Source organism: Filicampus tigris, chromosome 13 (assembly GCF_054856515.1).
Source record: "Filicampus tigris isolate MCC_2025a chromosome 13, RoL_Ftig_1.0, whole genome shotgun sequence".
NCBI lineage: Eukaryota > Metazoa > Chordata > Actinopteri > Syngnathiformes > Syngnathidae > Filicampus > Filicampus tigris.
Genome location: NC_141229.1, coordinates 7,433,633 through 7,458,526, shown reverse-complemented (window position 1 = coordinate 7,458,526; position 24,894 = coordinate 7,433,633). Strand labels below are relative to the sequence as shown.

The window sequence follows — 24,894 nt, the reverse complement described above, 5'->3', positions numbered from 1 at the left end:
CGTCATCTGCCGTGGGTAGTCGAAGGTCGAGGGAAGCTCTGTGCTACTTGCGCAGAAGCAGCTAGCTAGCAACAGTTTTGGCTGGCTACTAGTGCGCCTAAACATGTTGAGTCGTCTCATCGCCTGCGTGGTAGTGATAAGCTACTTTCATGACAACTCTCATTCTCATGAAGGGATCATGAAACAAGGTGGAGAAGCTAAATGCTAAGCTAACCTACAACTGACACCGCAAACAAGTGCTTGGGTTATCGATGACACTTTTCAGTCGCCTTTTTAATTTGAGTCATTTTTAAACAAAAATATGGAGAAAATACATCACATAAAATATGGAGCAAAACATAAGAATTGATTTAGTTTCAGTATATGCTTAGGCTTACTGTACTGCGATTGACTTGTGTCCACACCACTCCCCTAGTGATCTTTATTCCCACAAGTTATTTTTCACATTGCATCATAGAAATAACCAGACAGGCTTGAATTAGTCCAGAAAAACAGGAAAATTGCAGTAAGTGATGGTACATTCAAACGTGAGTTACAGAGCGGCGTGCCCTTTTTGAGTGTGTCTGCCCACATGTATTTGAACCAAACTATAAACACTGTACAGTTTCTTGCCACTGTGTTTATCACGGCCAACAGTCCTGTCTCCACACTCCGCTTTAATCACTTTCCCATTCTCTGAGTCACATTTCACACTACGGCATCCATTCAGCCTTTTAATTAGTGGACCCACGCTTTGTGGGTTGGTGGGGGTGTGGACAGATGGGCGTGAACTTGAGCAAAAATGAGCTAGGGCGCGAAACGGCACCACCTAACAACACACAGCCTCTGTTGGGTCTGAATTTCTGCCTCATTAAAGCTGTTTCTGGTGATGTGTAGAAGCGGAGTAAGCGCCTCGTGTCTGGATCGGTGGAAAAGCAAGTCTGTGTGAGGTCGAGTAAACAAGGTTGAAGCGTGCTTGTTTCGGAAAAAAAAACAGAAAGCCCTTACGTATTGGCCATCTGAGTTGTGTCTAAGGTACCAATGTAGAATTAGAAGCTCACGTGCCAGTCCGCCAGGCCTGGCACAGTATGTGCAGTATTTTCTATACATGATTTCTACTTTCAGATTTTGTTGAAATACATTTGCAGTATGTTTAAAAAGTATGTTTAAAGTTGAGATGACGGACAATGGTGTTAAGTCTCTCTCAGGAAGAGCTGGAGGGACTCCCAGGCTGTACCACAAAAATTGGACTCTGAATAAACATCCCAAAATGTATGAATGTCATGTTTACATTTTGACTGTCAAGGTTCCATAGAGGGCCTTTCAGAAGATGACAACATGCGATTTGAGACTTTGGAATATATTAGGTAACCTTATTTGAGTCCTTGGTGTGTTTTCAAATGCAATTTCCATGCTAAGATCCATGTAAAAGTGACTTCAGGTGATCCAGACAGGCGACGATAAGTACGCTGGGATCATTTGTAGCGGTGCATGCAGGTAGATGACTGACGTGCTTGCTCACAGGTTGTCGTTAGTCACACACTGTGGGAACCTTTTGCATAATGTTATGTGCTTGCTCACAGGTTGTCGTTAGTCACACACTGCAGGAACGTTTTGCATAATTTTAAGGAAAAATATTGTGTTGGGATATATATTGTTATCGGATATAAAATTGCGGCTGGGAAGTCATCATTTTGATCTGTACTTCCTAAATGGGTTACCTTGAAGATGGCAATCTAATGTCCCTTTTTTGTGTTGTTTTGACAGTCCCTGGAGATGGATCACGCGACTCTACAGAAGATGAAGAAGATGATCAAAGCCATCTACAACTCCGGAATCAGTGAGTGTGTCTTGTTCAAAGTTCGCCGCCTCTTGCTTGCGCGTTTAAAGTCGTCACACTGTTATGCGCTGGCCAGACTTTGCGCGCCTGTCATGTGTCATTTGTTGATGTTGACACCGCACTTAATATCTCTGCTGACTGAGTGTGAAGCAGAAGAGTTTGTTCATGACCTAAAGTAGTGCAACAAGCTGTCTTGGGCTGTTTGGTGAGCTGGAGAGAGACAGGAAATGAAACGTTTGACGTCATTTTGTGAAATTGTGGCAGATTGCCAACGTCAACACTAGCTTACAAACTGTTCATTGTGGTCAGTTTTGACCCTTGCCAAGTCTATCGTCATTATTGTCAATGTGAAATTAAGTACAGTACTACAAATCTTTTCAAAATAAACTTGAACAGAAGGATGATTAATTCTTTAAAAATGTCTCTGACAAATACTTGTGGATATTGTCATTCATTCTGATTTCTGAGAAATGGGAAGGTATTTTTGTAGGTACTTGTTTTTGCAGTTCCAGATGTTAGCTCAAGGCTGTGTCAAGGCACCCTCTGACCTCTGTGTGACTTCTGTTCCTGATGTTTAGCATGTCTGATTATTCTTATGCTGTTTTACACTTTCACTGATTTCAAGATTCCACATGATCCTTCAAAGGAAAAATAGCTGCGTGTTTTTGCGGGAAACCTTGCTAACGTGGCGGGGACAAGGACAGTCTGCGTGTTTTTGCGGGAAACCTAGCTAACGTGGCGGAGACAAGGACAGTTCACGTGCACAAATGCCCCACTTTGACCCTCTCAAGATTCCGGCATGAACCTTGATGCCCTTGGTTAACCCATTGATGAACCCTTAAACGGGATCTAAAGTCATTGCTGCATGTTGTACAATATGAATGAATGTGTTTGCATGCATCGGGGGCCAACGTACAAATGGCATGTGATTCCGTCAGCAGTGAGTAATTGTTGTGTGTGTGTGTGTGTGTCATTGAGAAACATGTACCAGCTCCGAGGAAGTGTATGCTTGTCGTTCCTCTAAACTTCCCGTTCCGACCCAAAAGTGTGAGTGAGTCAGAGATCTGCTGCCCAGAATTTAGGCAAGCATACAGCATAAATTGTAGATGAAGGAGAGGGTTGATCGTAAGTGCCCGCCTTCAACCATTATGTTGTTTCGCTCTTTAATCTCTCCCGATGGAAATCGTACATCAACACTATGAGTCACTTGGCCCCCCCCCCTGACACCCCCCATGTTCTCTGACCTACAAGCCATTCCTGGCTCACATTTGGACAACGTGCATACAGTATATACCATTAAGTATTCCCTTCCTGGTCGCATGACTGCCAAGTTGATGTGTGTGTCAACAGATGAGCTAGAAAAATTCATTTTATGTGAACATTGTCTGATAGTTTCGCGCATGGAGTTTGTTTTCAATCTTTACTTTTAACCGCCATGTAGCCACAACATGGAGACATATAATCTCATCGCCTATCACCTTCTCCAAATATCCCTGTTGAATGCAGGAGGCGGACGCACGGCAAGATTTCAGAGTGCGCAGCTGATACATGTGATCGGTATCCGAATCGGTATTGACCGTTCTTTCTCATGGATAATCGGAATCAGCAGCATAATACTCTGCTTGGAATAGCCCAAGTTAAAAGTAACTCAAATTGGGTGAAATAGATAATTGAGTGCTTGGTCCAAAAGGGACCGAGCCATTGTTGCGTTACTTATATCCAGTACTTGAAGTTGTGACCAATCCCTGAGTTACCCATAAGTTATGGCAACACGAACCTCCCCACCCCCACAAGCACTTCTGAATATAATGGGCTCAAAACCTGAAGTAGAAAGTAACCCTCAATTCCCACAAATCCCCCCCCCCAACTCAAATCTTCAAAGCTATCGCGGCTATGTCCTTTTCCAGCATGTCACATTTGGTTAACTTGTTTATCCTGTGCGACCGCTTTTTATTGCATTGACGCAGCCAAAAAAAATGTACAGTGGGCTCATGGCATACCCTCCCAAATATGTTGTGGTCAGTTGACAAAACAGTTGTAATTAAATAGCTCTTGATTTTTGCTTTAACGAGATGTTGACATCTGTGTCACGTTTAAGCGCCCGGCACTGTTTTTTGTGCCGTTTTATTTTTTTGTGTGTGTCTGATTTTATGAGAAATGTGCTACAAAACAAACTGAGGCAAAAAAAAAAGCAGAATCGGTTGCTTTGGTGACAAGTTGGTTGTGTCATACATAGGATGTCCAGCCCAATGTCATGAAAAGGCATTTCAAGTTATGGAATTGCTCAACCAGAACCCAGACCTAAATCCAACTGAAAACCAATAATGTGATCAGCCATGTTAGGGGTGTCAACTTTTATTTTTCATTTTTTTTAATGACTTATTATTCCACAAAATAAATTTAAGGCAAAATTTTATTTCATGACAATTTAACCTATTTTTCAAATATAACATAATTAAAATGAATTAAACAATTCACAAATTAATTTTAAGTTATTAGAATTGATTTTAACTTAAATTAATAAACACTTAAATTAATAAACATTTCACACAAAGTAACTTAAAATAGCAAGAACATTAACACTATTTAAATATTTTATTAATTAAAATTTACCATTTAAAATGAAATAAAAAATAATTAAAAATTAAGTCATGAACATATACAACATATTTTGCATTTTAAACATTTACATGTTCACAAAAGTAATTTAACTCTTTTTTTCACAAAACTAATTTACTAGCTGGAAACCCTAACCCTAGTTTGAAACCCTAACTGAAAACCCTAGCTGGAAACCCTAACCCTAACTGAAAATCCTAGCTGGAAACCCTAACCCTAGTTTGAAACCCTATGTGGAAACCCTAACTGAAAACCCTAGCTGGAAACCCTAACCCTAGTTTGAAACCCTAGCTGGAAACCCCAACCCTAGTTTGAAACCCTAGCTGGAAACCCTAACCCTAGTTTGAAACCCTAACTGAAAACCCTAGCTGGAAACCCTAACCCTAGTTTGAAACCCTAACTGAAAACCCTAGCTGGAAACCCTAACCCTAGTTTGAAACCCTATGTGGAAACCCTAACTGAAAACCCTAGCTGGAAACCCTAACCCTAGTTTGAAACCCTAGCTGGAAACCCTAACCCTAGTTTGAAACCCTAGCTGGAAACCCTAACCCTAGTTTGAAACCCTAACTGAAAACCCTAGCTGGAAACCCTAACCCTAACTGAAAACCCTAGCTGGAAACCCTAACCCTAGTTTGAAACCCTAGCTGGAAACCCTAACCCTAATTTGAAACCCTATGTGGAAACCCTAACCCTAGTTTGAAACCCTAACTGAAAACCCTAGCTGGAAACCCTAACCCTAACTGAAAACCCTAGCTGGAAACCCTAACCCTAGTTTGAAACCCTAGCTGGAAACCCTAACCCTAACTGAAAACCCTAGCTGGAAACCCTAACCCTAGTTTGAAACCCTAACTGAAAACCCTAGCTGGAAACCCTAACCCTAGTTTGAAACCCTAACTGAAAACCCTAGCTGGAAACCCTAACCCTAACTGAAAACCCTAGCTGGAAACCCTAACCCTAGTTTGAAACCCTAACTGAAAACCCTAGCTGGAAACCCTAACCCTAACTGAAAACCCTAGCTGGAAACCCTAACCCTAGTTTGAAACCCTATGTGGAAACCCTAACCCTAGTTTGAAACCCTAACTGAAAACCCTAGCTGGAAACCCTAACCCTAGTTTGAAACCCTAACTGAAAACCCTAGCTGGAAACCCTAACCTTAGTTTGAAACCCTAGCTGGAAACCCTAACCCTAACTGAAAACCCTATGTGGAAACCCTAACCCTAGTTTGAAACCCTAACTGAAAACCCTAGCTGGAAACCCTAACCCTAGTTTGAAACCCTAGCTGGAAACCCTAACTGAAAACCCTAGCTGGAAACCCTAACCCTAGTTTGAAACCCTAACTGAAAACCCTAGCTGGAAACCCTAACCCTAGTTTGAAACCCTATGTGGAAACCCTAACCCTAGTTTGAAACCCTAACTGAAAACCCTAGCTGGAAACCCTAACCCTAACTGAAAACCCTAGCTGGAAACCCTAACCCTAGTTTGAAACCCTAACTGAAAACCCTAGCTGGAAACCCTAACCCTAGTTTGAAACCCTAACTGAAAACCCTAGCTGGAAACCCTAACCCTAACTGAAAACCCTAGGTGGAAACCCTAACCCTAGTTTGAAACCCTAACTGAAAACCCTAGCTGGAAACCCTAACCCTAGTTTGAAACCCTAACTGAAAACCCTAGCTGGAAACCCTAACCCTAACTGAAAACCCTAGCTGGAAACCCTAAGCCTAGTTTGAAACCCTATGTGGAAACCCTAACCCTAGTTTGAAACCCTAACTGAAAACCCTAGCTGGAAACCCTAACCCTAACTGAAAACCCTAGCTGGAAACCCTAACCCTAACTGAAAACCCTAGCTGGAAACCCTAACCCTAGTTTGAAACCCTAGCTGGAAACCCTAACCCTAACTGAAAACCCTAGCTGGAAACCCTAACCCTAGTTTGAAACCCTAACTGAAAACCCTAGCTGGAAACCCTAACCTTAGTTTGAAACCCTAGCTGGAAACCCTAACCCTAACTGAAAACCCTAGCTGGAAACCCTAACCCTAGTTTGAAACCCTAACTGAAAACCCTAGCTGGAAACCCTAACCCTAGTTTGAAACCCTAACTGAAAACCCTAGCTGGAAACCCTAACCCTACCTGAAAACCCTAGCTGGAAACCCTAACCCTAGTTTGAAACCCTATGTGGAAACCCTAACCCTAACTGAAAACCCTAGCTGGAAACCCTAACCCTAACTGAAAACCCTATCTGGAAACCCTAACCCTAGTTTGAAACCCTAACTGAAAACCCTAGTTGGAAACCCTAACCCTAGTTTGAAACCCTAGCTGGAAACCCTAACACTAACTGAAAACCCTAGCTGGAAACCCTAACCCTAGTTTGAAACCCTAACTGAAAACCCTAGCTGGAAACCCTAACCCTAACTGAAAACCCTAGCTGGAAACCCTAACCCTAGTTTGAAACCCTAACTGAAAACCCTAGCTGGAAACCCTAACCTTAGTTTGAAACCCTAGCTGGAAACCCTAACCCTAACTGAAAACCCTAGCTGGAAACCCTAACCCTAGTTTGAAACCCTAACTGAAAACCCTAACCCTAACTGAAAACCCTAGCTGGAAACCCTAACCCTAACTGAAAACCCTAGCTGGAAACCCTAACCCTAGTTTGAAACCCTAACTGAAAACCCTATGTGGAAACCCTAACCCTAGTTTGAAACCCTAACTGAAAACCCTAGCTGGAAACCCTAACCCTAGTTTGAAACCCTAGTTGGAAACCCTAACCCTAATTTGAAAACCCTAACTGAAAACCCTATGTGGAAACCCTAACCCTAGTTTGAAACCCTAACTGAAAACCCTAGCTGGAAACCCTAACCCTAGTTTGAAACCCTAACTGAAAACCCTAGCTGGAAACCCTAACCCTAGTTTGAAACCCTAACTGAAAACCCTAGCTGGAAACCCTAACCCTAACTGAAAACCCTAGGTGGAAACCCTAACCCTAGTTTGAAACCCTAACTGAAAACCCTAACTGGAAACCCTAACCCTAACTGAAAACCCTAGCTGGAAACCCTAACCCTAGTTTGAAACCCTAACTGAAAACCCTAGCTGGAAACCCTAACCTTAGTTTGAAACCCTAGCTGGAAACCCTAACCCTAACTGAAAACCCTAGCTGGAAACCCTAACCCTAGTTTGAAACCCTAACTGAAAACCCTAGCTGGAAACCCTAACCCTAGTTTGAAACCCTAACTGAAAACCCTAGCTGGAAACCCTAACCCTACCTGAAAACCCTAGCTGGAAACCCTAACCCTAGTTTGAAACCCTATGTGGAAACCCTAACCCTAACTGAAAACCCTAGCTGGAAACCCTAACCCTAACTGAAAACCCTATCTGGAAACCCTAACCCTAGTTTGAAACCCTAACTGAAAACCCTAGTTGGAAACCCTAACCCTAGTTTGAAACCCTAGCTGGAAACCCTAACCCTAACTGAAAACCCTAGCTGGAAACCCTAACCCTAGTTTGAAACCCTAACTGAAAACCCTAGCTGGAAACCCTAACCCTAGTTTGAAACCCTAGCTGGAAACCCTAACCCTAACTGAAAACCCTAGCTGGAAACCCTAACCCTAGTTTGAAACCCTAACTGAAAACCCTAGCTGGAAACCCTAACCCTAGTTTGAAACCCTATGTGGAAACCCTAACCCTAGTTTGAAACCCTAACTGAAAACCCTAGCTGGAAACCCTAACCCTAACTGAAAACCCTAGCTGGAAACCCTAACCCTAGTTTGAAACCCTAACTGAAAACCCTATCTGGAAACCCTAACCCTAGTTTGAAACCCTATGTGGAAACCCTAACCCTAGTTTGAAACCCTAACTGAAAACTCTAGCTGGAAACCCTAACCCTAACTGAAAACCCTAGCTGGAAACCCTAACCCTAGTTTGAAACCCTAGCTGGAAACCCTAACCCTAATTTGAAACCCTAACTGAAAACCCTATGTGGAAACCCTAACCCTAGTTTGAAACCCTAACTGAAACCCTAGCTGGAAACCCTAACCCTAGTTTGAAACCCTAGCTGAAAACCCTAACCCTAACTGAAAATCCTAGCTGGAAACCCTAACCCTAGTTTGGAACCCTAACTGAAAACCCTAGCTGGAAACCTTAACCTTAGTTTGAAACCCTAGCTGGAAACCCTAACCCTAACTGAAAACCCTAGCTGGAAACCCTAACCCTAGTTTGAAACCCTATGTGGAAACCCTAACCCTAACTGAAAACCCTAGCTGGAAACCCTAACCCTAACTGAAAACCCTAGGTGGAAACCCTAACCCTAGTTTGAAACCCTAACTGAAAACCCTAGTTGGAAACCCTAACCCTAGTTTGAAGCCCTAGCTGGAAACCCTAACCCTAACTGAAAACCCTAGCTGGAAACCCTAACCCTAGTTTGAAACCCTAACTGAAAACCCTAGCTGGAAACCCTAACCCTAGTTTGAAACCCTAGCTGGAAACCCTAACTGAAAACCCTAGCTGGAAACCCTAACCCTAGTTTGAAACCCTAACTGAAAACCCTAGCTGGAAACCCTAACCCTAGTTTGAAACCCTATGTGGAAACCCTAACCCTAGTATGAAACCCTAACTGAAAACCCTAGCTGGAAACCCTAACCCTAACTGAAAACCCTAGCTGGAAACCCTAACCCTAGTTTGAAACCCTAGCTGGAAACCCTAACCCTAATTTGAAACCCTAACTGAAAACCCTATGTGGAAACCCTAACCCTAGTTTGAAACCCTAACTGAAAACCCTAGCTGGAAACCCTAACCCTAGTTTGAAACCCTATCTGGAAACCCTAACCCTAACTGAAAATCCTAGCTGGAAACCCTAACCCTAGTTTGGAACCCTAACTGAAAACCCTAGCTGGAAACCTTAACCTTAGTTTGAAACCCTAGCTGGAAACCCTAACCCTAACTGAAAACCCTAGCTGGAAACCCTAACCCTAGTATGAAACCCTAACTGAAAACCCTATGTGGAAACCCTAACCCTAGTTTGAAACCCTAACTGAAAACCCTAGCTGGAAACCCTAACCCTAGTTTGAAACCCTAACTGAAAACCCTAGCTGGAAACCCTAACCCTAGTTTGAAACCCTAGCTGGAAACCCTAACCCTAATTTGAAACCCTAACTGAAAACCCTATGTGGAAACCCTAACCCTAGTTTGAAACCCTAACTGAAAACCCTAGCTGGAAACCCTAACCCTAGTTTGAAACCCTAGCTGGAAACCCTAACTGAAAACCCTAGCTGGAAACCCTAACCCTAGTTTGAAACCCTAACTGAAAACCCTAGCTGGAAACCCTAACCCTAACTGAAAACCCTAGCTGGAAACCCTAACCCTAGTTTGAAACCCTAGCTGGAAACCCTAACCCTAACTGAAAACCCTAGCTGGAAACCCTAACCATAGTTTGAAACCCTAGCTGGAAACCCTAGCCCTAACTGAAAACCCTAGCTGGAAACCCTAACCCTAGTTTGAAACCCTAACTGAAAACCCTAGCTGGAAACCCTAACCCTAGTATGAAACCCTAACTGAAAACCCTATGTGGAAACCCTAACCCTAGTTTGAAACCCTAACTGAAAACCCTAGCTGGAAACCCTAACCCTAGTTTGAAACCCTAACTGAAAACCCTAGCTGGAAACCCTAACCCTAGTATGAAACCCTAACTGAAAACCCTAGCTGGAAACCCTAACCCTAGTTTGAAACCCTAACTGAAAACCCTAGCTGGAAACCCTAACCCTAATTTGAAACCCTAGCTGGAAACCCTAACCCTAATTTTGAAACCCTATGTGGAAACCCTAACCCTAGTATGAAACCCTAACTGAAAACCCTATGTGGAAACCCTAACCCTAGTTTGAAACCCTAACTGAAAACCCTAGCTGGAAACCCTAACCCTAGTTTGAAACCCTAACTGAAAACCCTAGCTGGAAACCCTAACCCTAACTGAAAACCCTAGCTGGAAACCCTAACCCTAATTTGAAACCCTAGCTGGAAACCCTAACCCTAATTTTGAAACCCTATGTGGAAACCCTAACCCTAGTATGAAACCCTAACTGAAAACCCTAGCTGGAAACCCTAACCCTAGTTTGAAACCCTAACTGAAAACCCTAGCTGGAAACCCTAACCCTAATTTGAAACCCTAGCTGGAAACCCTAACCCTAATTTGAAACCCTAACTGAAAACCCTAGCTGGAAACCCTAACCCTAGTATGAAACCCTAACTGAAAACCCTAGCTGGAAACCCTAACCCTAGTTTGAAACCCTAACTGAAAACCCTAGCTGGAAACCCTAACCCTAATTTGAAACCCTAGCTGGAAACCCTAACCCTAATTTTGAAACCCTATGTGGAAACCCTAACCCTAACTGAAAACCCTAGCTGGAAACCCTAACCCTAGTTTGAAACCCTAACTGAAAACCCTAGCTGGAAACCCTAACCCTAGTATGAAACCCTAACTGAAAACCCTAGCTGGAAACCCTAACCCTAGTTTGAAACCCTAACTGAAAACCCTAGCTGGAAACCCTAACCCTAATTTGAAACCCTAGCTGGAAACCCTAACCCTAATTTTGAAACCCTATGTGGAAACCCTAACCCTAGTATGAAACCCTAACTGAAAACCCTATGTGGAAACCCTAACCCTAGTTTGAAACCCTAACTGAAAACCCTAGCTGGAAACCCTAACCCTAGTTTGAAACCCTAACTGAAAACCCTAGCTGGAAACCCTAACCCTAACTGAAAACCCTAGCTGGAAACCCTAACCCTAATTTGAAACCCTAGCTGGAAACCCTAACCCTAATTTTGAAACCCTATGTGGAAACCCTAACCCTAGTATGAAACCCTAACTGAAAACCCTAGCTGGAAACCCTAACCCTAGTTTGAAACCCTAACTGAAAACCCTAGCTGGAAACCCTAACCCTAATTTGAAACCCTAGCTGGAAACCCTAACCCTAATTTTGAAACCCTATGTGGAAACCCTAACCCTAGTATGAAACCCTAACTGAAAACCCTAGCTGGAAACCCTAACCCTAGTTTGAAACCCTAGCTGGAAACCCTAACCCTAACTGAAAACCCTAGCTGGAAACCCTAACCCTAGTTTGAAACCCTAACTGAAAACCCTAGCTGGAAACCCTAACCCTAGTATGAAACCCTATGTGGAAACCCTAACCCTATTTTGAAACCCTAACTGAAAACCCTAGCTGGAAACCCTAACCCTAACTGAAAACCCTAGCTGGAAACCCTAACCCTAGTTTGAAACCCTAGCTGGAAACCCTAACTCTAATTTGAAACCCTAACTGAAAACCCTATGTGGAAACCCCAACCCTAGTTTGAGACCCTAACTGAAAACCCTAGCTGGAAACCCTAACCCTAGTTTGAAACCCTAGCTGGAAACCCTAGCTGGAAACCCTAACCCTAGTTTGAAACCCTAACTGAAAACCCTAGCTGGAAACCCTAACCCTAACTGAGAACCCTAGCTGGAAACCCTAACCCTAGTTTGAAACCCTAGCTGGAAACCCTAACCCTAGTTTGAAACCCTAACTGAAAACCCTAGCTGGAAACCCTAACCCTAGTTTGAAACCCTAGCTGGAAACCCTAACTGAAAACCCTAGCTGGAAACCCTAACCCTAGTTTGAAACCCTAACTGAAAACCCTAGCTGGAAACCCTAACCCTAGTTTGAAACCCTAACTGAAAACCCTAGCTGGAAACCCTAACCCTAACTGAGAACCCTAGCTGGAAACCCTAACCCTAGTTTGAAACCCTAGCTGGAAACCCTAACCCTAGTTTGAAACCCTAACTGAAAACCCTAGCTGGAAACCCTAACCCTAGTTTGAAACCCTAACTGAAAACCCTAGCTGGAAACCCTAACCCTAGTTTGAAACCCTATGTGGAAACCCTAACTGAAAACCCTAGCTGGAAACCCTAACCCTAGTTTGAAACCCTAGCTGGAAACCCTAGCCCTAACTGAAAACCATAGCTGGAAACCCTAACCCTAGTTGGAAACCCTAACTGAAAACCCTAGCTGGAAACCCTAACCCTAGTTTGAAACCCTAACTGAAAACCCTATGTGGAAACCCTAACCCTAGTTTGAAACCCTAACTGAAAACCCTAGCTGGAAACCCTAACCCTAGTTTGAAACCCTAACTGAAAACCCTAGCTGGAAACCCTAACCCTAACTGAAAACCCTAGCTGGAAACCCTAACCCTAGTTTGAAACCCTAGCTGGAAACCCTAACCCTAACTGAAAACCCTAGCTGGAAACCCTAACCCTAGTTTGAAACCCTAACTGAAAACCCTAGCTGGAAACCCTAACCCTAGTTTGAAACCCTAGCTGGAAACCCTAACTGAAAACCCTAGCTGGAATCCCTAACCCTAACTGAAAACCCTAGCTGGAAACCCTAACCCTAGTTTGAAACCCTAGCTGGAAACCCTAACCCTAACTGAAAACCCTAGCTGGAAACCCTAACCCTAGTTTGAAACCCTAACTGAAAACCCTAGCTGGAAATCCTAACCCTAGTTTGAAACCCTAGCTGGAAACCCTAACTGAAAACCCTAGCTGGAAACCCTAACCCTAGTTTGAAACCCTAACTGAAAACCCTAGCTGGAAACCCTAACCCTAGTTTGAAACCCTATGTGGAAACCCTAACCCTAGTTTGAAACCCTAATTGAAAACCCTAGCTGGAAACCCTAACCCTGATCGAAAACCCTAGCTGGAAACCCTAAACCTAGTTTGAAACCCTAACTGAAAACCCTAGCTGGAAACCCTAACCCTAACTGAAAACCCTAGCTGGAAACCCTAACCCTAGTTTGAAACCCTATGTGGAAACCCTAACCCTGGTTTGAAACCCTAACTGAAAACCCTAGCTGGAAACCCTAACCCTAACTGAAAACCCTAGCTGGAAACCCTAACCCTAGTTTGAAACCCTAGCTGGAAACCCTAACCCTAACTGAAAACCCTAGCTGGAAACCCTAACCCTAGTTTGAAACCCTAACTGAAAACCCTAGCTGGAAACCCTAACCCTAGTTTGAAACCCTAGCTGGAAACCCTAGCGCTAACTGAAAACCCTAGCTGGAAACCCTAACCCTAGTTTGAAACCCTAACTGAAAACCCTAGCTGGAAACCCTAACCTTAGTTTGAAACCCTAACTGAAAACCCTAGCTGGAAACCCTAACCCTAGTTTGAAACCCTAACTGAAAACCCTGGCTGGAAACCCTAACCCTAACTGAAAACCATAGCTGGAAACCCTAACCCTAGTTTGAAACCCTAGCTGGAAACCCTAACCCTAGTTTGAAACCCTAACTGAAAATCCTATGTGGAAACCCTAACCCTAGTTTGAAACCCTAACTGAAAACCCTAGCTGGAAACCCTAACCCTAGTTTGAAACCTTAGCTGGAAACCCTAGCCCTAACTGAAAACCCTAGCTGGAAACCCTAACCCTAGTTTGAAACCCTAACTGAAAACCCTAGCTGGAAACCCTAACCCTAGTATGAAACCCTAACTGAAAACCCTAGCTGGAAACCCTAACCCTAGTATGAAACCCTAACTGAAAACCCTATGTGGAAACCCTAACCCTAGTTTGAAACCCTAACTGAAAACCCTAGCTGGAAACACTAACCCTAGTATGAAACCCTAACTGAAAACCCTATGTGGAAACCCTAACCCTAGTTTGAAACCCTAACTGAAAACCCTAGCTGGAAACCCTAACCCTAGTTTGAAACCCTAACTGAAAACCCTAGCTGGAAACCCTAACCCTAACTGAAAACCCTAGCTGGAAACCCTGACCCTAGTTTGAAACCCTAGCTGGAAACCCTAACCCTAACTGAAAACCCTAGCTGGAAACCCTAACCCTAGTTTGAAACCCTAACTGAAAACCCTAGCTGGAAACCCTAACCCTAGTTTGAAACCCTAGCTGGAAACCCTAACCCTAATTTGAAACCCTAACTGAATACCCTATGTGGAAACCCTAACCCTAGTTTGAAACCCTAACTGAAAACCCTAGCTGGAAACCCTAACCTTAGTTTGAAACCCTAGCTGGAAACCCTAACCCTAATTTGAAACCCTAACTGAAAACCCTATGTGGAAACCCTAACCCTAGTTTGAAACACTAACTGAAAACCCTAGCTGGAAACCCTAACCCTAGTTTGAAACCCTAGCTGGAAACCCTAACCCTAACTGAAAACCCTAGCTGGAAACCCTAACCCTAGTTTGAAACCCTAACTGAAAACCCTAGCTGGAAACCCTAACCCTAGTTTGAAACCCTAACTGAAAACCCTAGCTGGAAACCCTAACCTTAGTTTGAAACCCTAGCTGGAAACCCTAACCCTAACTGAAAACCCTAGCTGGAAACCCTAACCCTAGTTTGAAACCCTAACTGAAAACCCTAGCTGGAAACCCTAACCCTAGTTTGAAACCCTAGCTGGAAACCCTAACCCTAACTGAAAACCCTAGCTGGAAACCCTAACCCTAGTTTGAAACCCTAACTGAAAACCCTAGTTGGAAAACCTAACCCTAGTTTGAAACCCTATGTGGAAACCCTAACCCTAGTTTGAAACCCTAACTGAAAACCCTAGCTGGAAACCCTAACCCTAACTGAAAACCCTAGCTGGAAACCCTAACCCTAGTTTGAAACCCTAGCTGGAAACCCTAACCCTAACTGAAAACCCTAGCTGGAAACCCTAACCCTAGTTTGAAACCCTAACTGAAAACCCTAGCTGGAAACCCTAACCCTAGTTTGAAACCCTAGCTGGAAACCCTAGCCCTAACTGAAAACCCTAGCTGGAAACCCTAACCCTAGTTTGAAACCCTAACTGAAAACCCTAGCTGGAAACCCTAACCCTAGTATGAAACCCTAACTGAAAACCCTAGCTGGAAACCCTAACCCTAGTATGAAACCCTAACTGAAAACCCTATGTGGAAACCCTAACCCTAGTTTGAAACCCTAACTGAAAACCCTAGCTGGAAACCCTAACCCTAGTATGAAACCCTAACTGAAAATCCTATGTGGAAACCCTAACCCTAGTTTGAAACCCTAACTGAAAACCCTAGCTGGAAACCCTAACCCTAGTATGAAACCCTAACTGAAAACCCTATGTGGAAACCCTAACCCTAGTTTGTAACCCTAACTGAAAACCCTAGCTGGAAACCCTAACCCTAGTTTGAAACCCTAGCTGGAAACCCTAGCCCTAACTGAAAACCCTAGCTGGAAACCCTAACCCTAGTTTGAAACCCTAACTGAAAACCCTAGCTGGAAACCCTAACCCTAGTATGAAACCCTAACTGAAAACCCTAGCTGGAAACCCTAACCCTAGTATGAAACCCTAACTGAAAACCCTATGTGGAAACCCTAACCCTAGTTTGAAACCCTAACTGAAAACCCTAGCTGGAAACCCTAACCCTAGTATGAAACCCTAACTGAAAACCCTATGTGGAAACCCTAACCCTAGTTTGAAACCCTAACTGAAAACCCTAGCTGGAAACCCTAACCCTAGTATGAAACCCTAACTGAAAACCCTAGCTGGAAACCCTAACCCTAGTTTGTAACCCTAACTGAAAACCCTAGCTGGAAACCCTAACCCTAGTTTGAAACCCTAACTGAAAACCCTAGCTGGAAACCCTAACCCTAACTGAAAACCCTAGCTGGAAACCCTAACCCTAGTTTGAAACCCTAGCTGGAAACCCTAACCCTAACTGAAAACCCTAGCTGGAAACCCTAACCCTAGTTTGAAACCCTATGTGGAAACCCTAACCCTAGTTTGAAACCCTAACTGAAAACCCTAGCTGGAAACCCTAACCCTAGTATGAAACCCTAACTGAAAACCCTAGCTGGAAACCCTAACCCTAGTATGAAACCCTAACTGAAAACCCTATGTGGAAACCCTAACCCTAGTTTGAAACCCTAACTGAAAACCCTAGCTGGAAACCCTAACCCTAGTATGAAACCCTAACTGAAAACCCTAGCTGGAAACCCTAACCCTAGTTTGAAACCTTAGCTGGAAACCCTAGCCCTAACTGAAAACCCTAGCTGGAAACCCTAACCCTAGTTTGAAACCCTAACTGAAAACCCTAGCTGGAAACCCTAACCCTAGTATGAAACCCTAACTGAAAACCCTAGCTGGAAACCCTAACCCTAGTATGAAACCCTAACTGAAAACCCTATGTGGAAACCCTAACCCTAGTTTGAAACCCTAACTGAAAACCCTAGCTGGAAACACTAACCCTAGTATGAAACCCTAACTGAAAACCCTATGTGGAAACCCTAACCCTAGTTTGAAACCCTAACTGAAAACCCTAGCTGGAAACCCTAACCCTAGTTTGAAACCCTAACTGAAAACCCTAGCTGGAAACCCTAACCCTAACTGAAAACCCTAGCTGGAAACCCTGACCCTAGTTTGAAACCCTAGCTGGAAACCCTAACCCTAACTGAAAACCCTAGCTAGAAACCCTAACCCTAGTTTGAAACCCTAACTGAAAACCCTAGCTGGAAACCCTAACCCTAGTTTGAAACCCTAGCTGGAAACCCTAACCCTAATTTGAAACCCTAACTGAATACCCTATGTGGAAACCCTAACCCTAGTTTGAAACCCTAACTGAAAACCCTAGCTGGAAACCCTAACCTTAGTTTGAAACCCTAGCTGGAAACCCTAACCCTAATTTGAAACCCTAACTGAAAACCCTATGTGGAAACCCTAACCCTAGTTTGAAACACTAACTGAAAACCCTAGCTGGAAACCCTAACCCTAGTTTGAAACCCTAGCTGGAAACCCTAACCCTAACTGAAAACCCTAGCTGGAAACCCTAACCCTAGTTTGAAACCCTAACTGAAAACCCTAGCTGGAAACCCTAACCCTAGTTTGAAACCCTAACTGAAAACCCTAGCTGGAAACCCTAACCTTAGTTTGAAACCCTAGCTGGAAACCCTAACCCTAACTGAAAACCCTAGCTGGAAACCCTAACCCTAGTTTGAAACCCTAACTGAAAACCCTAGCTGGAAACCCTAACCCTAGTTTGAAACCCTAGCTGGAAACCCTAACCCTAACTGAAAACCCTAGCTGGAAACCCTAACCCTAGTTTGAAACCCTAACTGAAAACCCTAGTTGGAAAACCTAACCCTAGTTTGAAACCCTATGTGGAAACCCTAACCCTAGTTTGAAACCCTAACTGAAAACCCTAGCTGGAAACCCTAACCCTAACTGAAAACCCTAGCTGGAAACCCTAACCCTAGTTTGAAACCCTAGCTGGAAACCCTAACCCTAACTGAAAACCCTAGCTGGAAACCCTAACCCTAGTTTGAAACCCTAACTGAAAACCCTAGCTGGAAACCCTAACCCTAGTTTGAAACCCTAGCTGGAAACCCTAGCCCTAACTGAAAACCCTAGCTGGAAACCCTAACCCTAGTTTGAAACCCTAACTGAAAACCCTAGCTGGAAACCCTAACCCTAGTATGAAACCCTAACTGAAAACCCTAGCTGGAAACCCTAACCCTAGTATGAAACCCTAACTGAAAACCCTATGTGGAAACCCTAACCCTAGTTTGAAACCCTAACTGAAAACCCTAGCTGGAAACCCTAACCCTAGTATGAAACCCTAACTGAAAACCCTATGTGGAAACCCTAACCCTAGTTTGAAACCCTAACTGAAAACCCTAGCTGGAAACCCTAACCCTAGTATGAAACCCTAACTGAAAACCCTATGTGGAAACCCTAACCCTAGTTTGTAACCCTAACTGAAAACCCTAGCTGGAAACCCTAACCCTAGTTTGAAACCCTAGCTGGAAACCCTATCCCTAACTGAAAACCCTAGCTGGAAACCCTAACCCTAGTTTGAAACCCTAACTGAAAACCCTAGCTGGAAACCCTAACCCTAGTATGAAACCCTAACTGAAAACCCTAGCTGGAAACCCTAACCCTAGTATGAAACCCTAACTGAAAACCCTATGTGGAAACCCTAACCCTAGTTTGAAACCCTAACTGAAAACCCTAGCTGGAAACCCTAACCCTAGTATGAAACCCTAACTGAAAACCCTATGTGGAAACCCTAACCCTAGTTTGAAACCCTAACTGAAAACCCTAGCTGGAAACCCTAACCCTAGTATGAAACCCTAACTGAAAACCCTATGTGGAAACCCTAACCCTAGTTTGTAACCCTAACTGAAAACCCTAGCTGGAAACCCTAACCCTAGTTTGAAACCCTAACTGAAAACCCTAGCTGGAAACCCTAACCCTAACTGAAAACCCTAGCTGGAAACCCTAACCCTAGTTTGAAACCCTAGCTGGAAACCCTAACCCTAACTGAAAACCCTAGCTGGAAACCCTAACCCTAGTTTGAAACCCTATGTGGAAACCCTAACCCTAGTTTGAAACCCTAACTGAAAACCCTAGCTGGAAACCCTAACCCTAGTATGAAACCCTAACTGAAAACCCTAGCTGGAAACCCTAACCCTAGTATGAAACCCTAACTGAAAACCCTATGTGGAAACCCTAACCCTAGTTTGAAACCCTAACTGAAAACCCTAGCTGGAAACCCTAACCCTAGTATGAAACCCTAACTGAAAACCCTATGTGGAAACCCTAACCCTAGTTTGAAACCCTAACTGAAAACCCTAGCTGGAAACCCTAACCCTAGTATGAAACCCTAAGTGAAAACCCGACGTGGAAACCCTAACCCTAGTTTGAAACCCTAACTGAAAACCCTAGCTGGAAACCCTAACCCTAGTTTGAAACCCTAACTGAAAACCCTAGCTGGAAACCCTAACCCTAACTGAAAACCCTAGCTGGAAACCCTAACCCTAGTTTGAAACCCTAGCTGGAAACCCTAACCCTAACTGAAAACCCTAGCTGGAAACCCTAACCCTAGTTTGAAACCCTAACTGAAAACCCTAGCTGGAAACCCTAACCCTAGTTTGAAACCCTAGCTGGAAACCCTAACCCTAATTTGAAACCCTAACTGAAAACCCTATGTGGAAACCCTAACCCTAGTTTGAAAACCTAACTGAAAACCCTAGCTGGAAACCCTAACCCTAGTTTGAAACCCTAGCTGGAAACCCTAACTGAAAACCCTAGCTGGAAACCCTAACCCTAGTTTGAAACCCTAACTGAAAACCCTAGCTGGAAACCCTAACCCTAGTTTGAAACCCTATGTGGAAACCCTAACCCTAGTTTGAAACCCTAACTGAAAACCCTAGCTGGAAACCCTAACCATAACTGAAAACCCTAGCTGGAAACCCTAACCCTAACTGAAAACCCTAGCTGGAAACCCTAACCCTAGTTTGAAACCCTAACTGAAAACCCTAGCTGGAAACCCTAACCCTAGTTTGAAACCCTAGCTGGAAACCCTAGCTGGAAACCCTAACCCTAATTTGAAACCCTAACTGAAAACCCTATGTGGAAGCCCTAACCCTAGTTTGGAACCCTAACTGAAAACCCTAGCTGGAAACCCTAACCCTAGTTTGAAACCCTAGCTGGAAACCCTAACTGAAAACCCTAGCTGGAAACCCTAACCCTAGTATGAAACCCTAACTGAAAACCCTATGTGGAAACCCTAACCCAAGTTTGAAACCCTAACTGAAAACCCTAGCTGGAAACCCTAACCCTAGTTTGAAACCCTAACTGAAAACCCTAGCTGGAAACCCTAACCCTAACTGAAAACCCTAGCTGGAAACCCTAACCCTAGTTTGAAACCCTAGCTGGAAACCCTAACACTAACTGAAAACCCTAGCTGGAAACCCTAACCCTAGTTTGAAACCCTAACTGAAAACCCTAGCTGGAAACCCTAACCCTAGTTTGAAACCCTAGCTGGAAACCCTAACCCTAGTTTGAAACCCTAACTGAAAACCCTAGCTGGAAACCCTAACCCTAGTTTGAAACCCTAACTGAAAACCCTAGCTGGAAACCCTAACCCTAGTTTGAAACCCTAGTTGGAAACCCTAACTGAAAACCCTAGCTGGAAACCCTAACCCTAGTTTGAAACCCTAACTGAAAACCCTAGCTGGAAACCCTAACCCTAGTTTGAAACCCTAGCTGGAAACCCTAGCTGGAAACCCTAACCCTAGTTTGAAACCCTAACTGAAAACCCTATGTGGAAACCCTAACCCTAGTTTGAAACCCTAACTGAAAACCCTAGCTGGAAACCTTAACCCTAGTTTGAAACCCTAGCTGGAAACCCTAACCCTAACTGAAAACCCTAGCTGGAAACCCTAACCCTAGTTTGAAACCCTAACTGAAAACCCTATTTGAAAACCCTAACCCTAGTTTGAAACCCTAACTGAAAACCCTAGCTGGAAACCCTAACCCTAGTATGAAACCCTAACTGAAAACCCTATGTGGAAACCCTAACCCTAGTTTGAAACCCTAACTGAAAACCCTATGTGGAAACCCTAACCCTAGTTTGAAACCCTAACTGAAAACCCTAGCTGGAAACCCTAACCCTAGTTTGAAACCCTATGTGGAAACCCTAACCCTAGTTTGAAACCCTAACAGAAAACCCTAGCTGGAAACCCTAACCCTAGTTTGAAACCCTAACTGAAAACCCTAGCTGGAAACCCTAACCCTAACTGAAAACCCTAGCTGGAAACCCTAACCCTAGTTTGAAACCCTAGCTGGAAACCCTAACCCTAGCTGAAAACCCTAGCTGGAAACCCTAACCCTAGTTTGAAACCCTAACTGAAAACCCTAGCTGGAAACCCTAACCCTAGTTAGAAACCCTAGCTGGAAACCCTAACTGAAAACCCTAGCTGGAAACCCTAACCCTAACTGAAAACCCTAGCTGGAAACCCTAACCCTAGTTTGAAACCCTAGCTGGAAACCCTAGCTGGAAACCCTAACCCTAGTTTGAAACCCTAACTGAAAACCCTAGCTGGAAACCCTAACCCTAGTTTGAAACCCTAGCTGGAAACCCTAGCCCTAACTGAAAACCCTAGCTGGAAACCCTAACCCTAGTTTGAAACCCTAACTGAAAACCCTAGCTGGAAACCCTAACCCTAGTATGAAACCCTAACTGAAAACCCTAGCTGGAAACCCTAACCCTAGTATGAAACCCTAACTGAAAACCCTATGTGGAAACCCTAACCCTAGTTTGAAACCCTAACTGAAAACCCTAGCTGGAAACCCTAACCCTAGTATGAAACCCTAACTGAAAACCGTATGTGGAAACCCTAACCCTAGTTTGAAACCCTAACTGAAAACCCTAGCTGGAAACCCTAACCCTAGTATGAAACCCTAACTGAAAACCCTATGTGGAAACCCTAACCCTAGTTTGAAACCCTAACTGAAAACCCTAGCTGGAAACCCTAACCCTAGTTTGAAACCCTAACTGAAAACCCTAGCTGGAAACCCTAACCCTAGTTTGAAACCCTAGCTGGAAACCTTCGCTGGAAACCCTAACCCTAGTTTGAAACCCTAACTGAAAACCCTAGCTGGAAACCCTAACCCTAACTGAAAACCCTAGCTGGAAACCCTAACCCTAGTTTGAAACCCTAACTGAAAACCCTAGCTGGAAACCCTAACCCTAGTTTGAAACCCTAGCTGGAAACCCTAGCTGGAAACCCTAACCCTAATTTGAAACCCTAACTGAAAACCCTATGTGGAAACCCTAACCCTAGTTTGGAACCCTAACTGAAAACCGTAGCTGGAAACCCTAACCCTAGTTTGAAACCCTAGCTGGAAACCCTAACTGAAAACCCTAGCTGGAAACCCTAACCCTAGTATGAAACCCTAACTGAAAACCCTATGTGGAAACCCTAACCCAAGTTTGAAACCCTAACTGAAAACCCTAGCTGGAAACCCTAACCCTAGTTTGAAACCCTAGCTGGAAACCTTCGCTGGAAACCCTAACCCTAGTTTGAAACCCTAGCTGGAAACCCTAACTGAAAACCCTAGCTGGAAACCCTAACCCTAGTTTGAAACCCTAACTGAAAACCCTAGCTGGAAACCCTAACCCTATTTTGAAACCCTATGTGGAAACCCTAACCCTAGTTTGAAACCCTAACTGAAAACCCTAGCTGGAAACCCTAACCATAACTGAAAACCCTAGCTGGAAACCCTAACCCTAACTGAAAACCCTAGCTGGAAACCCTAACCCTAGTTTGAAACCCTAACTGAAAACCCTAGCTGGAAACCTTAACCCTAGTTTGAAACCCTAGCTGGAAACCCTAACCCTAACTGAAAACCCTAGCTGGAAACCCTAACCCTAGCTGAAAACCCTAGCTGGAAACCCTAACCCTAGTTTGAAACCCTAACTGAAAACCCTAGCTGGAAACTCTAACCCTAGTTTGTAACCCTAACTGAAAACCCTAGCTGGAAACCCTAACCCTAGTTTGAAACCCTAACTGAAAAACCCTAGCTGGAAACCCTAACCCTAACTGAAAACCCTAGCTGGAAACCCTAACCCTAGTTTGAAACCCTAGCTGGAAACCCTAACCATAACTGAAAACCCTAGCTGGAAACCCTAACCCTAGTTTGAAACCCTATGTGGAAACCCTAACCCTAGTTTGAAACCCTAACTGAAAACCCTAGCTGGAAACCCTAACCCTAGTATGAAACCCTAACTGAAAACCCTAGCTGGAAACCCTAACCCTAGTATGAAACCGTAACTGAAAACCCTATGTGGAAACCCTAACCCTAGTTTGAAACCCTAACTGAAAACCCTAGCTGGAAACCCTAACCCTAGTATGAAACCCTAACTGAAAACCCTATGTGGAAACCCTAACCCTAGTTTGAAACCCTAACTGAAAACCCTAGCTGGAAACCCTAACCCTAGTATGAAACCCTAACTGAAAACCCTATGTGGAAACCCTAACCCTAGTTTGAAACCCTAACTGAAAACCCTAGCTGGAAACCCTAACCCTAGTTTGAAACCCTAACTGAAAACCCTAGCTGGAAACCCTAACCCTAACTGAAAACCCTAGCTGGAAACCCTAACCCTAGTTTGAAACCCTAGCTGGAAACCCTAACCCTAACTGAAAACCCTAGCTGGAAACCCTAACCCTAGTTTGAAACCCTAACTGAAAACCCTAGCTGGAAACCCTAACCCTAGTTTGAAACCCTAGCTGGAAACCCTAACCCTAATTTGAAACCCTAACTGAAAACCCTATGTGGAAACCCTAACCCTAGTTTGAAACCCTAACTGAAAACCCTAGCTGGAAACCCTAACCCTAGTTTGAAACCCTAGCTGGAAACCCTAACTGAAAACCCTAGCTGGAAACCCTAACCCTAGTTTGAAACCCTATGTGGAAACCCTAACCCTAGTTTGAAACCCTAACTGAAAACCCTAGCTGGAAACCCTAACCATAACTGAAAACCCTAGCTGGAAACCCTAACCCTAACTGAAAACCCTAGCTGGAAACCCTAACCCTAGTTTGAAACCCTAACTGAAAACCCTAGCTGGAAACCCTAACCCTAGTTTGAAACCCTAGCTGGAAACCCTAGCTGGAAACCCTAACCCTAATTTGAAACCCTAACTGAAAACCCTATGTGGAAACCCTAACCCTAGTTTGGAACCCTAACTGAAAACCGTAGCTGGAAACCCTAACCCTAGTTTGAAACCCTAGCTGGAAACCCTAACTGAAAACCCTAGCTGGAAACCCTAACCCTAGTATGAAACCCTAACTGAAAACCCTATGTGGAAACCCTAACCCAAGTTTGAAACCCTAACTGAAAACCCTAGCTGGAAACCCTAACCCTAGTTTGAAACCCTAGCTGGAAACCCTAACCCTAACTGAAAACCCTAGCTGGAAACCCTAACCCTAGTTTGAAACCCTAGCTGGAAACCCTAACCCTAACTGAAAACCCTAGCTGGAAACCCTAACCCTAGTTTGAAACCCTAACTGAAAACCCTAGCTGGAAACCCTAACCCTAGTTTGAAACCCTAGCTGGAAACCCTAACCCTAATTTGAAACCCTAACTGAAAACCCTAGCTGGAAACCCTAACCCTAGTTTGAAACCCTAACTGAAAACTCTAGCTGGAAACCCTAACCCTAGTTTGAAACCCTAGCTGGAAACCCTAACTGAAAACCCTAGCTGGAAACCCTAACCCTAGTTTGAAACCCTAACTGAAAACCCTAGCTGGAAACCCTAACCCTAGTTTGAAACCCTATGTGGAAACCCTAACCCTAGTTTGAAACCCTAACTGAAAACCCTAGCTGGAAACCCTAACCATAACTGAAAACCCTAGCTGGAAACCCTAACCCTAACTGAAAACCCTAGCTGGAAACCCTAACCCTAGTTTGAAACCCTAACTGAAAACTCTAGCTGGAAACCCTAACCCTAGTTTGAAACCCTAGCTGGAAACCCTAGCTGGAAACCCTAACCCTAGTTTGAAACCCTAACTGAAAACCCTAGCTGGAAACCCTAACCCTAGTTTGAAACCCTAACTGAAAACCCTAGCTGGAAACCTTAACCCTAGTTTGAAACCCTAGCTGGAAACCCTAACCCTAACTGAAAACCCTAGCTGGAAACCCTAACCCT

General features: G+C 44.0%; 1 protein-coding gene across 2 annotated transcripts in view; it reads left to right on the top strand.

Annotated features, from left to right (window-relative positions):
* The window catches only part of asap3 (ArfGAP with SH3 domain, ankyrin repeat and PH domain 3), a 54,738-nt gene that overhangs the window by 2,323 nt on the left and 27,521 nt on the right, over positions 1–24,894 (top strand). For both annotated transcript variants that reach the window (XM_086048735.1, XM_086048734.1), the window contains exon 2: positions 1,747–1,819. In XM_086048735.1, the coding sequence (XP_085904861.1) occupies positions 1,747–1,819 (73 nt within the window). The remainder of the gene's footprint in view (positions 1–1,746; positions 1,820–24,894) is intronic.